At 50.3% G+C, this 15,103-nt stretch overlaps 1 protein-coding gene across 1 annotated transcript in view; it reads left to right on the top strand.

Annotated features, from left to right (window-relative positions):
* The window catches only part of WWC1 (WW and C2 domain containing 1), a 152,795-nt gene extending 138,085 nt beyond the window's left edge, over positions 1-14,710 (top strand). The window contains exons 18-23 of the mRNA XM_082835734.1: positions 553-676; positions 1,971-2,135; positions 7,580-7,672; positions 10,169-10,402; positions 12,567-12,688; positions 13,970-14,710. Coding sequence (XP_082691860.1) covers positions 553-676; positions 1,971-2,135; positions 7,580-7,672; positions 10,169-10,402; positions 12,567-12,688; positions 13,970-14,036 — 805 coding nt within the window. The 3' untranslated portion in view covers positions 14,037-14,710. The remainder of the gene's footprint in view (positions 1-552; positions 677-1,970; positions 2,136-7,579; positions 7,673-10,168; positions 10,403-12,566; positions 12,689-13,969) is intronic.
* Positions 14,711-15,103: the final 393 nt, after the last annotated feature.

Raw genomic sequence — 15,103 nt, 5'->3', positions numbered from 1 at the left:
TCTAAGAAATGGAAACAACCCAAATGTTTATCACCTGATGAACAAAGTATAGTCTCTCCATCCAATGGAAGATTACTCAACAATAAGAAGGAGTGAACTATTGATACTGTGCACCAATATGGATGAATCTCAGAAGCATGATGCTGAGAGAATGAAGCCAGAGACAAAAGAGCATATGCTGTCTGATTGCATTTCTGTGAAACACAAGAAAAATCAGATTGAATCTTCAGTGACAGAAAGCTGATGAGAGGTGGGCTGGGGCTGGGGAGAGTTTAACTGGGAAAGGGTACAAGGGAACCGTTCAAGGTAATGGAACATTCTTTATCTTGAGTGTGGTAGTGGTTACACAGGGGAATACATTGGTCAAAACTCATCAAACTATACACGAAATGCATTTTGTTATATGTAAAATATACCTCACTAAAGTTGATTTTTTTAAAAAGTGTCCTCAATCCTGAAAATGCTTGGAAGCCCTGCCCTGGATGCACTTAAATGGCAGGTGAACAGATGAAAGTGGGTGCTGTGGGTAACCAAAGTGCCTTGTCATCACAGGAGGTGCGAGGAGGGGACCAGCGAGAACGAGGCAGCAGCTGAGGAGGAGGAAGAGGGGGAAGGGGAAGAGGACATTTTCGCTGAGAAAGCTTCACACGATATGGATGAGTGCCCAGCGCTAAAGGTAGGGAGGGCTGAGGACATGGGAAGGGCTGTCTTGGGGAAATAGCCCTCAGTCCTTGAACCTGGGCAATCAGAAGAGGCTCGGGGCTAAGTCTCATGCTCCAGCATCAGGGGACAGGCCTTCAGAGTGGGATGACCTGCAGAAGGTTGTGTAGGAGTGTCCCTGCCTGGAATTGGGGTCATTTCGGTGACAGTAAGCCAGGAGAGGTTGACTCATCCCCTCGTCTCTCCTGCCCTCTGCAGTTCCCAGTTTTCTGGGCAGACCTCAGTCTTTGCAGGCAGGTGGGTCTGGGTTCAAGGGCCAGCTCTGCTCCTTCCTAGCTGTGTAGCCTTAGGCAGATGACTTCATCCCTCTCCAGCCTTGGTTTCCTCATCTCTAAAATGGACACAGTAATACCAACCTGGCAGGTGGGTTCTAAGATTTTGAGTGAAAGGATTTCTCCATTTGGGTCTGCCCAAAGTGCAGTAGGAAAGAGGTTCTAGTCAAGTTCCCTTCGCCTCCTGCTTCCCTGCTGCACTAGGGTTACATGATATAACAGGCTTCACGCTCCAGAGAGATCTCCATGTTCTTTGACCTGCAGGACTCCTGGAAGTAGAGCGCCCCATTGTGTCTGAGCCGGGCACGTGGGGCTGGAGGGGCTGGAGGTTGTGCACTGCACAAAGGTGCCTGACCCCTGGGGGCGGTGTGCAGCGGGGGTGTGAGAGGAGAACCTGGGCCTGCCTTCTGACTGCCCCGCACCGAGGGGAAGTCTTTCCGTAGTTTCTCCAGCCAAAGGGGGTACCTTTTCCAAAATCACATGAAGGCCCCGTTTTGGTGAATCAAGGCCCTTCATTTGGGTGTTTTTCTTTACCTCTGCTGGTAACTACTGTGAAAGGACAATAGAAAACCTGATCTCCTAGTTTAAATAACGAGATCTGCTAGTTGCCTCCATAACTCCATGAAAACATCTTCGGTTCTTGGCCAGGGCCGTGGAGGCCTTGGCTACGGCTTTGATAAAATACGGTTGGTCTTGAGGGTGTGAAGTCCGGGACTTCGGTGGGTGAGGTACCTCTACTGCTTACGTGAGCTTGTTAGCGGACTGAACATCTCCCACTGGCCCCAGCCCACAGGTGTCAGGGAGGACTGGGGGCCAGTACTCGGGGCCTTGGGCGCTGTCCTGGCTGGGCTGGGGCCACGGAAGCCTCTGGCTGTGACTGAGGACCAGAGGCAAGGTGACAGAGGTGGGGAGCAGCTGCGGAGGGTGCCCGAGACTCTGCGGATACCGATGGCCTCACAGTTGTGACCTCTCCCTCAGGTGGACAAAGAGACCAACACGGAGACCCCAGCCCCATCTCCCACGGTGGTGCGGCCCAAGGACCGCCGGGTGGGTGCGCCATCTCCAGGGCCATTTCTTCGAGGGAGCACCATCATCCGCTCCAAGACCTTCTCCCCGGGCCCCCAGAGCCAGTACGTGTGCCGGGTAAGCAACCATGTGGCGCTCTCCTCCCCGAGAGCACCTGCTTCTCTCCCAGTAGCCGAGAGCCCCGGCTCTCACACAGCTCTGGGTGCAAGTTCCCATCACGCTCACCTTGCGTCCTCATCGGAGCCTGTTTCCTCATAGTGTGAACAGACCGACCCTGTGGGGTTGCTTTAAGGATTTGAATTAGCTAAAGCCTGGGAAAGCCTCCATCACCAATACAGGGCCAGTGATTTTATAATTCCAGCCAACTCCCCCCCCCTCCTTGTTTACACCCTGCCCTGCCACACCCCTTGCTGAGATCAGACTGACCCTCACCATCCCTGATGGGCGGGCAGTTCCTCCCCTTCCAGGGCAATTGCAGCCTGCAGCCTGAGGTTACAAAATAGCAACAGGCCTGTTATTACTGAGTCATGGGTTTAGGGGGGTTTTTAATTGAACTTTTTGCTAACAATGAAAACTTAGGAAATTCAATTAAAAATTTTAAAAAATGAAGAGGTTTCGAATAAAATTCCAGTTTCTCTTGGGAAAAAAAGGGGCTGTCTGGCCCCGTGGGCTACACATTCTGTCACAGACACACCTGGCTGGAGCTGAGCAGTGAGGGCCACTGCCCTTGGAGGGGTGGAAGGGCAGGACTTTCAAGTTCACTGTGGCCTCCACCTGGCCCTGTTTAACCTATTTCGCTTGCTGACCTGCTCTTTCAGGCCCCGCTGGATTTAGAAGCCGTGCAGTAGGCTTGGCCCCCTGATCCCTTTGCCTTGCTATCTAATTAGTCTACCGCGTCTGAGGGGTCATGCTGCTTGCTGGGGCCACAGAACCAAGACCCTGTTCCTGACGCCCAAATGACATATCGACATCCTTCCTTACCTCCTACCTTCCTTACCTCCTACCATGAAGAACCAACGAGCAATAACCAGAAGCATACACAGAACCTTCCTGCCTAGTGTGCCAATAAGTTGTCACAGGAAAGGCCCATGGAACCTGCCCCACCGCATCAACCTGCCACCCACCTACCTATTGTTATTGGGGAGGGGGAGGGGATATGGGGGGTTCAATATCTGATATTCGGTATCCAAGGCCTCCAATTATAAGCTTGAATAGGGAAGGTAATTTTTTCATAACATGACAACTTCACTAATTTACTGGCTACTTTTCAAATTAGTCCCCCCAAAACATTCCCTGTAATACCTCCCAGAAAAAACGTAAACCTCTTCCATCTAGGTCAAGTGTCTAGCTAATATTTGAGCTTGTAAGCATCTGAAAAGACAATGTGAGCACCTGCAATTTAGCTGCATATCTTGCAAAAGGTACAGGGTTTCCTGCAGTCACTGAATGTGACTACTGTGGCCTCTCCCGTTGCGGAGCACAGGCTCCGGACGCGCAGGCTCAGCGGCCATGGCTTACGGGCCCAGCCGCTCCGCGGCATGTGGGATCTTCCCGGACCGGGGCACGAACCCGTGTCCCCTGCATCGGCAGGCGGACTCTCAACCACTGCACCACCAGGGAAGCCCTGAATGTGATTATAACTTGAGGGAATTCGTGAATCACAAGTGAAGAATCCTGCAATTAAGCCAGCACACAGCTGAAGAAGAGGAAAATCCAATCCATGTTTCAAATGTGCATAACTTGAAGGACTTAGAAAAGCCCTTAGGATAATGGATAATCTGTTTCTGGCAAAATTACTGACTTTATGAACGTGCAGTGGAAATCAAACACAAAGTGAAGAATGTCACTTGTTGGAAACATCACACCAAAAGAAATGAGTGTTTGATTCATCCTTTGTCATCAGGATTTAGAATGCAGTTGGAATTTTGTCAAATGGAAGATATGAAATGTAACTTCTGAAAAGTGTTTCTGCTTTCCAGCTAAAAACTCAAACTTTTTTCCCCCAATATTTACAATAAAACTCTAGTCTCCTGTGTAAATGGATTCGCCTTCGGTGGCCTTTTTCAGGATTGGCATCCTTGAATAACAAAGAGCTCCGGTCCCATTTATTATGCATCTTTAGCATGCCTAGCACTGTGCTGGGCCCTTCCCGTATTTTATTATCTGGACCAGTTTCCAACCCTTCAGGGCTGCAGATTAAAAAATTCCTAGTCTGCATGGATCACCTGCCACAGGCAGAAACAACCTTTCTGGGACTTCCCCGGCAGTCCAGTGGTTAAGACCCTGCCTTCCAATGCAGGAGGCGTGGGTTCAATCCCTGGTCAGGGAACTAAGATCCCACATGCCATGGGGTGTGGCCAAAAAAAGAAAAAAAAAACAAAGAAAAGAAAGGGTCTTCCTTAGCAAAGCCGTATATTTTTCCTTCTTTGTTTTCTGACTACACTTGAGCCCAAGCTTATCGGTTTCTTGTAAATTCTTACTTAAGGCTTACTTAAGCCAATGGTACAACATCCTGAATTTTTTCGCTATCATTTCCCTTAAAACTCTATAGGCGTGCAGTCTGACTCTCGAGATACAACAGGTAACAAGTGTATCCCTCTGGTTTGCACCACAGAATGAGCATTCTCAAATTCCCAACAGGGAATATTGGTGTCTGTCCTGTGCCCCATCCTACCTCCAGTACACAGCCAGCTCCCTGTCTTCCGGTCTGTGGTTTATAGCACCCAAGTCCTGTACTGGTCGAGGTTCTTAATAGCAAGCAATAGAAACAGACTGTGGGCAGTGGATGCGGGGAAGAAATGTTTGGAAAGGAAATTGAGTAGTTGACATATTCATCAGAAGGCTGTAGAACCAACCTCAGCAATCAGGCAGGAACAAGGCGGGCCAGACCACAGCCAGAATCATACCACAAAGACAGTCAAGGGAGGACACCCCAAGTGCTGCTGTAGAGCGTGGTCCCAGCTGTCTGTGCCACTGCCTCTGGGGTTCAGCACTGATTCCTCCACCAGACTCCTACCGCTGCAGGAGGCCAGGGAAGCTCTGGCCACTGCTGCTGCTGCCACTCCTCCACCGCTAAGGGCTTCTCCCTGAGAAACCAAGAAACAAGGATGCTCATGGAGCAGAAGAGAATGGCCTGGTTAAATCCAAGAGGCACAGTGACAGAGAATTGGTCCAGCTAGCAAGACCAGAGCAGTTGCACTTCATTGTCAGAGTCTAGTCCCGTGCCTGCTTCTACCTACAAGGGAGGCCGTGAAAGCACGGCTCTGGTACTTTCTGCTTCATTCGTGAAAAGTGGGCTTCGTCTCCCACCAAGAGTCGTAAGAGGATGGTAATTAGATTAGCAACCCCTCCCCCGCCCCCAAATCCCTGTTTTCCTGTGTCATCTAATGTCACAAACAGCCCTGCAAGGCATGTTGTATTAATCCCATTTCATATACGCAGAAAGTCAGGGCACTTCGTTCTGAATACAAGCAATCCCTTCTGGCCTGATGTCACACGTCTCCACATCGAGTACCCTCTGCTGGGTGTCTCCCTTCTTTGGTCCTCAGCATGGCCTGGTGAGTTTCCTGGACTTGGGACCCCACTGGACTTTAAATCCGTGAGGGGTAGAGATGGTATATTATACTCCCCACAGCTCTCCCCTACCCCTGTGTCTTAAACACCTACGTATTTATCAGCAGTGCTGGCACCTGTGTTGGTCGGCTCACTTTGACCTGAAGGATACAGTCCTTCCAAAATTCTCATTTCCCTGTAGCTCCCTCTGACTGCCCGTTATTTCACCTCTCTGCTCCTCAATTTCCCTAGCCATCAGATGGAAATAACAAAAAGGCAATGCTATTCTCCACCATGTCTGAGATCAAACGCAGCACAACATCTTTAAGAAAAAGTTAAATGCAAGGACTTGATGTAGCTTTCATCGCTTTTTTTTTTTATCACATGGTCTTTAGCACATAAACAACTACGACTCGGGATTTCCCTGGTGGCGCAGTGGATGAGACTCCGCACTCCCAATGCAGGGGACCTGGGTTCAATCCCTCATCGGGGAACTAGATTCCACATGTGTGCCGCAAGTAAGGAGGCTGCGTGCCGCCATGAAGGAGCTGGCGAGCCGCAACTAAGGAGTCCGCCTGCCACAACTGAGGAGCCCACATGCTGCAACTAAGGAGCCTGCCTGCTGCAGCTAAGACCTGGTGCAACCAAATAAATAAATAAATATTAAAAAAAAAAAAACAAAAAATAAAACAGCTACGACTTAAGCATCAGTTGTCCTGACGCATATTCTAGTTGGTATGACACATATTCTGTGAGTGTCACCTATGGATTGAAACAATGTAGAATAAATCCCCCTTCTGATATGATATCCAGCCCGTCTATTTGTATGAATCCACCCCCATCAAGATGGTCCACCCCTCTGTCTGTATATTTGTTTCATCTCTGAGTCCTACATGCATCCTGGGGGCCGGAAGAGGACATGGCCTTGGAGTCAAACAGACGGGACCTTGAACGCTTGTTCGGATGCTTACCAGAACATTTCACTGAACATGAATGAAATGCTCACTGCATGACTTATAAAAGTGTGTTAATGTCTCCAGGCCTCCGTTCCCTCAGGATTGTTTGAAGATTAAATGAAACTGTCAGTAAAGCCCATGGCACATAGTAGGGGCTCCGTCCATGTGGTTGTTATGGTTACTGTTGCCTGTTTCTCATTCTGGTTGAGCCTCTGCCTAGTGTAGTAGCTATTTCATCAACGTAGCAGGACTATTAATATCATTATCACTAATAATTATTAATAACCGCAAAAATGCCGATGTGGACAGCCTCTCAGAAGAGACCTGCAGCAGTGAGCTGACAGCCGCCTGAATTAACAGACTGTAGCATCAGCCTGTGGCGATCCCAGTGACTTGAAAATACGACTCCGGAGAGGAGCCCCCGCCTCACACAGCCTGGGATGTGCTGCCATCCTCACCTCCCTCTCCGGTCCTCCCACTGGGGACACACACTGTCAGTGGAAAAGCATCTGCCTCGACCATAGCCCTGATCTCTGGCTATGGGTGAGGAACATTAGCCCTCTGGGGAGAGTCCATATCACTAAGTGACTGAAGGATTTTGAGGAGGGGAGAGCTGTGATCAGCACAGCCCTCACAGAGCGTGTCTGGCCCATCTTCTCCGGGGATGTGGTCCCCCAGGCTTTGCCTGTGGGCTGCTTTTTTTATGTGTATGTCAGTCTTGACAGGGGCTCCATTTCAGCCATGAAAGCGGCTCTCGGGGCAACAGGGAAGAGTTGATACAAATAGGCCTGAGCGTAGGAGGTCAAGTGGTCAGTAGATCCTGGAGTCACACTGTCGGGTGTCAACCCCGCCATGCTGCTGCTACCAGCTCTCCAACCTTGAGCAAATTCGGTAACCCCTCACCCTCCGTCTCCTCCCCCATGGGTTGTTGGAAAGGTTACATGAGATATCGCATGGCTGACACGTAGGGGTGTGCATCACTGAGTACACACTCAGTGTGCCTTCCGCATGCACTTCGACCTTCATGAGCTTACCACGCCTTTTCTCTGGCAGCTGAACCGAAGTGACAGTGACAGCTCCACCCTGTCCAAGAAGCCACCTTTTGTTCGAAATTCCCTGGAGCGGCGCAGCGTCAGGATGAAGCGGGTAAGATGATCACCTCGGAGCTGTGTGTCCACCTGCTCCTCCCTCGTTTCCCCGAGCCATGTGTCCGGCACACACATCCCCTGACGTCTGACCGTTTCTTCTCAGCCACTGGTTGGAAGAAAGTCGCTCTCGCGAGCATGGGGATACTTGCAAATGGAAGCTGATGAACTGTCAGGCCTGGGTAGGCACTGGGGAAAGTGCCAGAGGGTCACTGTATCATCGTTATTATGACCAATAGGGTTATACTTGGCTTTGTTTTCTTGGGTAGAAATCAGAGTCACTAAGAACTAATCAACCCAAGACATCACAGCCACCCATGGGAGCCTGCCTCAGGCAGGACTCTGTTCGGTGTGTGTCGTCTAGCTGACTGGGCAGTGGCAGGTCCTGATGGCCTCCCTGCTGGCGGAGAAGCCGGGCGCGCCCCCCCCCCCGCCCCCCGTGGGCTTCTCTCAGTCCAGCTGGAAACGTGCAGGGAAGAGGCCACAAGCTGTGCCCGCAGAGCAGTCTGGCCTTTCCTTAACGGAGACTTGGCTGAGGGGTCAGGATGGGGCCGTCTTAGACAGTGGCCCAACTCCCAACAGGGACTTTCACCAACCAGTCAGGGCTGCAGGAGGTGCAGTGTGGCTCTCCCCACTTTGGCCTTTCAACGCAGGCTCGACAGCAGTTCTGGCGAGCTTGCAGAACTAGAAGAAACCCAGGAGCCAGAATGTCAGAAAGAGAAGCAGAGAGAGCAAAGCGAAAGAGAAAGTGCAGAGAAAGGAGAGCGTGCTGATAGCCCCACGCAGGGATGGCTGCTCCGCATATCCTGTGGGCCTGCTGCTGACAGCCCCCCGCCCCCCGCCCCAGGTCTCCAGAAAGAACTAGAGAGAGCAGGAGAAAGAAGGCAGTGCAGAAGAGGCGCACGCGGAAAAGAGAGAGTGCTGGCTGCCGGAGAACGTGGACAGGGCCTTAAGTGACAGGCGTGTCCCACCCCAGCCCCACCCCGTCTGCTGTGGCTGGCTGGTGCTGCAGTCCCCGGAACACCACGTCTCCTTGGGAGCTTGTTGATGATGCAGATTCTGAGGCCACACTCCCAGACTGTCTCATCCAGGCAGCTGGGGTGGGGCCCTGGAAACCGTATTTTACTAAGCTCTTCGGAGGATTCTGGAGCAGGTGTTCCGGGATCCACTCCAGGAGAAATGATGCTGCAGCTGCAGACGCTCCCGCCTGCTCCCCCTGCAGTTACCTAATCATAGGAGTGATAGCCCATCATATTCACAGGTCCCACCCACACTGAAGAGGAGGGGATTACACAGCGCTTGTATGTTAGGAGGGAGGAATCTTGGGAGCCATCTTAGAACTCCATCTCCCACAGTCACTTATTCTTTTTTAATGATTAGTGTTTTCTGATAGGAGGAGAGTTAATGATTATAGTTAATCAAGATCTTTTACATACAGATAACTGAAGAACTCAACCCAAATAGAGCTTGAAAGTGAAAAAGGGAATGTATTGGCTCATTTAATGGAAAACTCTAGGATGTTGGACTGACTTCAGGCATGGATTGATCCAGGAGCTGAGCCAATGTCATCAAGCTTCAGTCCCCCTCTCATGGCACTGCTCTCTCCAGATGGCTTAATTCTTAAACAGGGCTACCCCATATGCTGGTGAAGACGACCATGATCGTTTCTAGGTTTATATCTTGCTGGCTCAGTGGCCTCTGTGTAAAGACATTGCCTTCTTTCTCAGTAGGTCAGCAAAAGTGCCAGAACTGAGTGGTACTGCCTGGGCTTGGATAACATGCTCCCCCCTGAGGCAGTCACTGAGATTCTGATTGGCCAGGTTCAGGTCACATTCCTATCCCCGAAGCACCCCCTTGTGAAACAGATGGATTGACTACGGCAGATGTGGATCCCCAAGGGAAGATGAGGATGCTATTACTGTAAGACTAGAGAGGTGGAAGCTGGACAGGCAGAAACAATAGATGTCCATTACAGGACCACAAAGTCGATGCATGGGGAACAGACCTGCATCGAGGAAACGGCTTTAGAGCAGGAGAGTGACAAGAATCCAGTGAAGGAGGGGGTAAATGTTGAGGACACTGTGAGTAGGGAAAGCAGCACCGTGTAGGGAGTGAGTGGGTAGGTTCTGGAGCCAGCTCCTGGGGTGGAATCTCGGCTTTACTGCTTATAATCTGTGTGATTTAACCTCGGGGAGCCTCCTCATCTGTGCAGATGGTAACGGTCAGGACCTCACAGGGTTGTGAAAATGAACTGAGGTAACAGAAGTGAAGTGCCTAGCACCGTGCCTGGGACACAAAAATGCTCAATAATACGAGCAGTAGACATGGAAAACATCAAGACGGGCTCCAGGGCAAGGGCGAGCCCCATTTTTTAAGGACCGGAAGCCCGCAGATGAACGAAGGAGGGAGGGTGTCTGAGGTTCAGACCCGGAGGTCGTGTGGGCTCACTGGACCCGGCCCTGTAATAACAGCTCAAAAACCATCCCCACCTCCGTAGCCTTCGTCTGTCAAATCCCTGCGTGCCGAGCGCCTACCACGCACCTCGCTGGACCTCGAGTTGGACCTGCAGGCGACCAGGACCTGGCACAGCCAGCTGACTCAGGAGATCTCGGTGCTGAAGGAGCTCAAGGAGCAGCTGGAACAGGCCAAGAGCCACGGGGAGAAAGAGCTTCCACCGTGGTTGCGGGAGGACGAGCGCTTCCGCCTGCTGCTGAGGATGTTGGAGAAGCAGGTGAGTGGCGCTCCGCCTGTGCAGAGGGCACGCTGCTGCAAGGGAGGCCAGCCGGACCTTCGAACGGGTCCTGCAGCCCTGTGACGCACTTGGAGCGTTCCCAGGTCCCCTCATACCCATCAGCAAAGAGATCCAGGAAGCCCTCTGCCCGGCAAACTATTAGCTCTTTACCTGGCTGCCAGGTCCTTTTGCTGCATTCCCGTGTTTATGTGTGCAAGACCTTATTGTTTACACGTTTATTCCTCCGGGTGGTCCTTCATCAAACACGTTGGGTACCTAATCTACGCTGGGGCACACGCTTGAACAGAGTAAATACAGAACGCTGACCTGCCCCGGTGGCTGCCCATGCGGTCCCGCAGAGCGGGTGTTTCCAAATGGGAAAGGAGCGGCTCCTGGCAGGACTTTGTCCTGAGGGAGATGCCTGGGAATACAAGCCTGCTCGCGTCCCTGCCCTAGTGTAGTGCGTTTGAGGGATTTCAGCAGTTGCTCAGGGAAGAAGGTATAACCACAAAGTGGCCGGAGCACACAATGAGTTTAATTTGAGTGGTTGCTGCTTTCACAACTTTGCATCTGGGGGAAGTCCCTCACTGCATGACAATGCCCACCGCCCCCTCCAAAGCGGTTCTGGGACCACTACCTAGAGAGGAGGAGGGCAGGGGAAAGGGGGCTGGAAAGGGGGCCTAGGCATCTAGATGATGTCATTCAGAGCACCATGAGGAGTCTCTGGGTTGGAGAACACCAAAGCAGCAGCACTTTGGGGTCTCTTATAGCCCTGGGGTTTATCTTACCTATGACTAGCAGATGTTGGGTACAGCTTTAGGGGGTATGCAAAACAGGCAGGTTCTAAACAGCTAAAAAATCTTATTTGAGCTTCATTTTAAACAGTTGGATGGGTAAAAATTTGACTTTGGCACCAGTGGGCGCTTGAGATCCCGGAACTATGGTGAAGAAATAAATACCATAGGACCAACACACAGAGGCCACCTTCGACTCAGTTTCTGTAATACCTGCCAGGATTGCGGTCCGTGGCAGAAATGATAGACTTTTGCTAGTTTTCTCTGTACACAGCCACGCAGTGCAAGAGCACCGTACAGAGGGTGCCTGCCTGGATTGTTGGGAGGGCCATCAGCTAAAATCCCAGCTCTCAATGCAGGTGACGATAACTTAGAGCAGGAAGGTGGTACTGGGCTTCTTAGGTCTGGACTAATGTGGGAGCTTCAGATTGACTCTGGTAATTCAGAAGTTCCAGAAATGTTTATTTCTTTCTTATTTATTACTTATACCCTAATGTACTTATAATATAGTTATAATAATAGCATTAAGAGAAAATAGAAAGTTAGAGCAAGGTTTAAGGAAGAGAAGGCAATAAATATATCCCTAATCTAATGGTAGTTCTCTATTACATTTATCTTGGAGCTTCCTAGTAGCCAAGGCAAAAAGAGGTAAGAAAACAAGTGCATATGTGCCGTACCTTAAGAAAGCACCAACTAAGAAAACCTGACCTTTTAAATAGAAAAAAAAAAAAGTACATCTGTGACTGTCTGATGATGAGCTTCTACTAAAAAACCATTTAAATGGTAGCTTCATTGACCAAAATTCTGTCTTTATGCAATGTTTTCAAGAGCATAGATATTTTAGGGCTCTCTGGTTTGTTCTCAAAAGTGCTTCCATAGGTTTGTATCAGGAGGGAAGAGTGTAACGTTCCTAAAGCCCTTTAGCACAACTGCATGACTTGGAATTGGGTTTCCACCGTTTCTCACTGGCTTGACGTTAAAGAAATTTCTTCACATGCCTGAGCCTTAGTTTCCTCATCTGTAATACAGAGGTAATTAAAAAATTTACCTTCTTAGGTGGCCCTGAGAATTAGAGAGGCAGCACACATTTTACCTGGTAGCCCCTGTCTCCTTACTTCTGACAGGTCCCCACAGGTATTCAGTTCCTGGCCCCAAAAACCTGTCCTGTCTGACAGATGACGGGATCACTTCCCCTCATTGTTCGGGATAAGGAAGTTCCTATGGTGGAACAGGAAGCGTCAGGGTGCCTATTCTGTGACCCTCAAACCTTTTAACTGCAGCAGACTCCTTCTTTGTGCTAGAAAGTTCCCCGTGGCTGACCCATTTCTAGAGACCCTAAGGACTCTCTACTACCTCACTTTGCCCTCCAGATGGACCGAGCAGAGCACAAGGGCGAGCTTCAGACAGACAAGATGATGAGGTCGGCCGCCAAGGACGTGCACAGGCTTCGAGGCCAGAGCTGTAAGGAGCCCCCAGAAGTGCAGTCTTTCAGGTCAGCAAGTGGGCGCCCGGCCAGCCGGCTTTCCCTTTCCCACCCTGCCTGCCCAGCCTCGGTCTTCTTTGCTCTGCCTCGCTGCTCCCCATCCCACGCTCCCTTCCGTAGCGGAGCCCCAGCTCTCTCTGTAGCAGATGTTCACCCTCTGCCGCGCCGTCCCCGTCAGTCTGTGAGCCCTGCGGTGCTTTCCCTCAGCTGTCTTGCTCAGTCCCCACACAACTCGAGCTAATGTGTTAGATCCTCTTGTTGAATGAATGAGCCACCTGCTCCACCCTTTCCTCTTAGCGTTTCCGTCCCCAGTAATTGCAGAGGATTGGCTGAATGATAAATAAGCCTGGGAGTGATGGATGCTTGCCAGGCCTCCCTAGCTATGCCTGCTGCCTGCTGGGATCCCAGGGAGATGCCTTCTTGCCGCCCTGGACCCAGGTGTGTCACGGGAGGACGCCACCCACCATTCGGCCTGGGCCTCCCATTCACAGAGGGCTTTGCATTTAGACTCGTGTTCTCCTCTCAGAAAAGATACTCATGTTTGTGTATGTGCTAAAACGCATTCCTTTGTGGAACATAAACGTGTAAAATATACTGTCATTTGTCTAACCACATTTGGACATCCCTTAATTTCTAACCAATTGGAAATCTAAAACAAACCAACAGTGGAAGTGGCCCGAGGGCCCTTTTAGACTCTGGAGGCCTCTGATTGGAACTGAAGGTGGCTGGGCCTGCTAATGTCCCCTATAGCAGTGGTTCTCAATCAGGGATGATTTGGGCCCCTGGGGGACGTTTGGCAGTGTCTAGGGACTTTTTTTTTTTTTTCTGGCTGTGTTGGGTCTTTGTTGCTGTGCGCGGGCTTTTCTCTAGTTGTGGCGAGCGGGGGCTGCTCTTGGTTGCGGTGTGTGGGCTTCTCATTGCGGTGGCTTCTCTTGGAGCACGGGCCCTAGAGCGTGTGGGCTTCAGTAGTTGTGGCATGTGAGCTCAGTAGTTGTGGCACACGGGCTTAGTTGCTCCGCGGCATGTGGAATCTTCCCGGACCAGGGATCGAACCCATGTCCCCTGCATTGGCAGGCAGATTCTTAACCACTGCGCCACCAGGGAAGTCCTTAGGGACATTTTTGATTGTCAGAACTGGAAGGAGGGGTGGGAGAGCTTGCAGCTGGCATCTAGTGGGTGGAGGCCACTTACATGCACAGGACAGCCTCACCACAAAAAAATTATCCTGCCCATTATACCTATAAAGTGAGGTTGAAAAACCCTGCTTTAAAGGGATGGCCTCTTTTACAGGGAGAAGATGGCATTTTTCACCCGGCCTCGGTTGAATATCCCGACCCTCTCTGCGGACGACGTCTAATCGCCAGAAAAGTATTTCCTTTGTTCCACTGACCAGGCTGTGAACCTAGACTGTGGCTAAATTTATTTATGTGGTGTTATATGAAGGTACTGAGTCACGAGTCCTCTAGCACTCTTGTCGGTTTGAAGACAAACAGATTTTTTTAGTTTGGGTTCTATTATTAAAAAAACAAAAACAAAAAAAACCACAAAAAAACCAGCATTACAATGACAAGATTGTATAGTTTGTATATTTAGGAATGTATTTTTGAGAAAGAAAATTTAAATGAACTAAAGCAGTATTAAGTTGCTGCTCTTCTTAAAATAAAATAGTTTAGTTTTTTTTTTTTTTTTTTTGTACAGCTCTACCTTCTAGAGGTTTCATTGCAATAAGAAGTAATGTTTGGGGGACGGTAATCCTCAAAGGACGTCCTGCAGATGTCACAGCACAGCTGACCTTTCCTACTTAACATATTTTGTACAATAGTAAAAAAAAAAAAAAGTGCACGGGAACTGTTTGGGGGATTCTGAGGTGCACCCACGAATCTTCACGAGCTGTGATGTGTTTTTATGTGGCCGCCTGACGTGGAGCAGGCAGCGTGGGGCCGGCTGAGCTGCCCATCCTGTGCCAGTGACAGGCCTGCCCACGCTGGCCTCAGATGCCCAGTGAAGCCACTGAAACGAGTGAGGGAGGGCTGTGGAGAACTCCTTTCAGTTTTATCTCCATCAATAAAGTGGCCTTTCGGAACGAACGTCCTCGCTCTCTTTTTCTCCTCCACCCACTCACTTCATCTGTGTTTCCCTGATTTTGACTCTCTGCTTCCCAATCGTTCCCTCCCTACCCATCCCCAGCGCAGGGGATGATTTTTTTCTTTCCTCTGCTCATTTGCTCATTAAGTGAAAATCACTGCTCAGCTGGGGCTGTTGCAGACATCCGAAGTCAGCCGTTACCAAACAAGTAGCAGATTCTCTTCCTTCTTCCTTCCTCTGAAGTTAGCCCGTGCAGTTGTCCTCCGAGTGTTGGGTTGGCCCAAAAGTTCATTCGGGTTTCTCCGTAAGATGTTACAGAAAAACCTGAACGAACTTTTG

Source organism: Leucopleurus acutus (assembly GCF_964270905.1).
Source record: "Leucopleurus acutus genome assembly, chromosome: 3".
Taxonomy (NCBI): Eukaryota; Metazoa; Chordata; class Mammalia; order Artiodactyla; family Delphinidae; genus Leucopleurus; species Leucopleurus acutus.
Note: the sequence above shows the minus strand (reverse complement) of the source record. Positions and strands in the feature narration are given on the sequence as shown.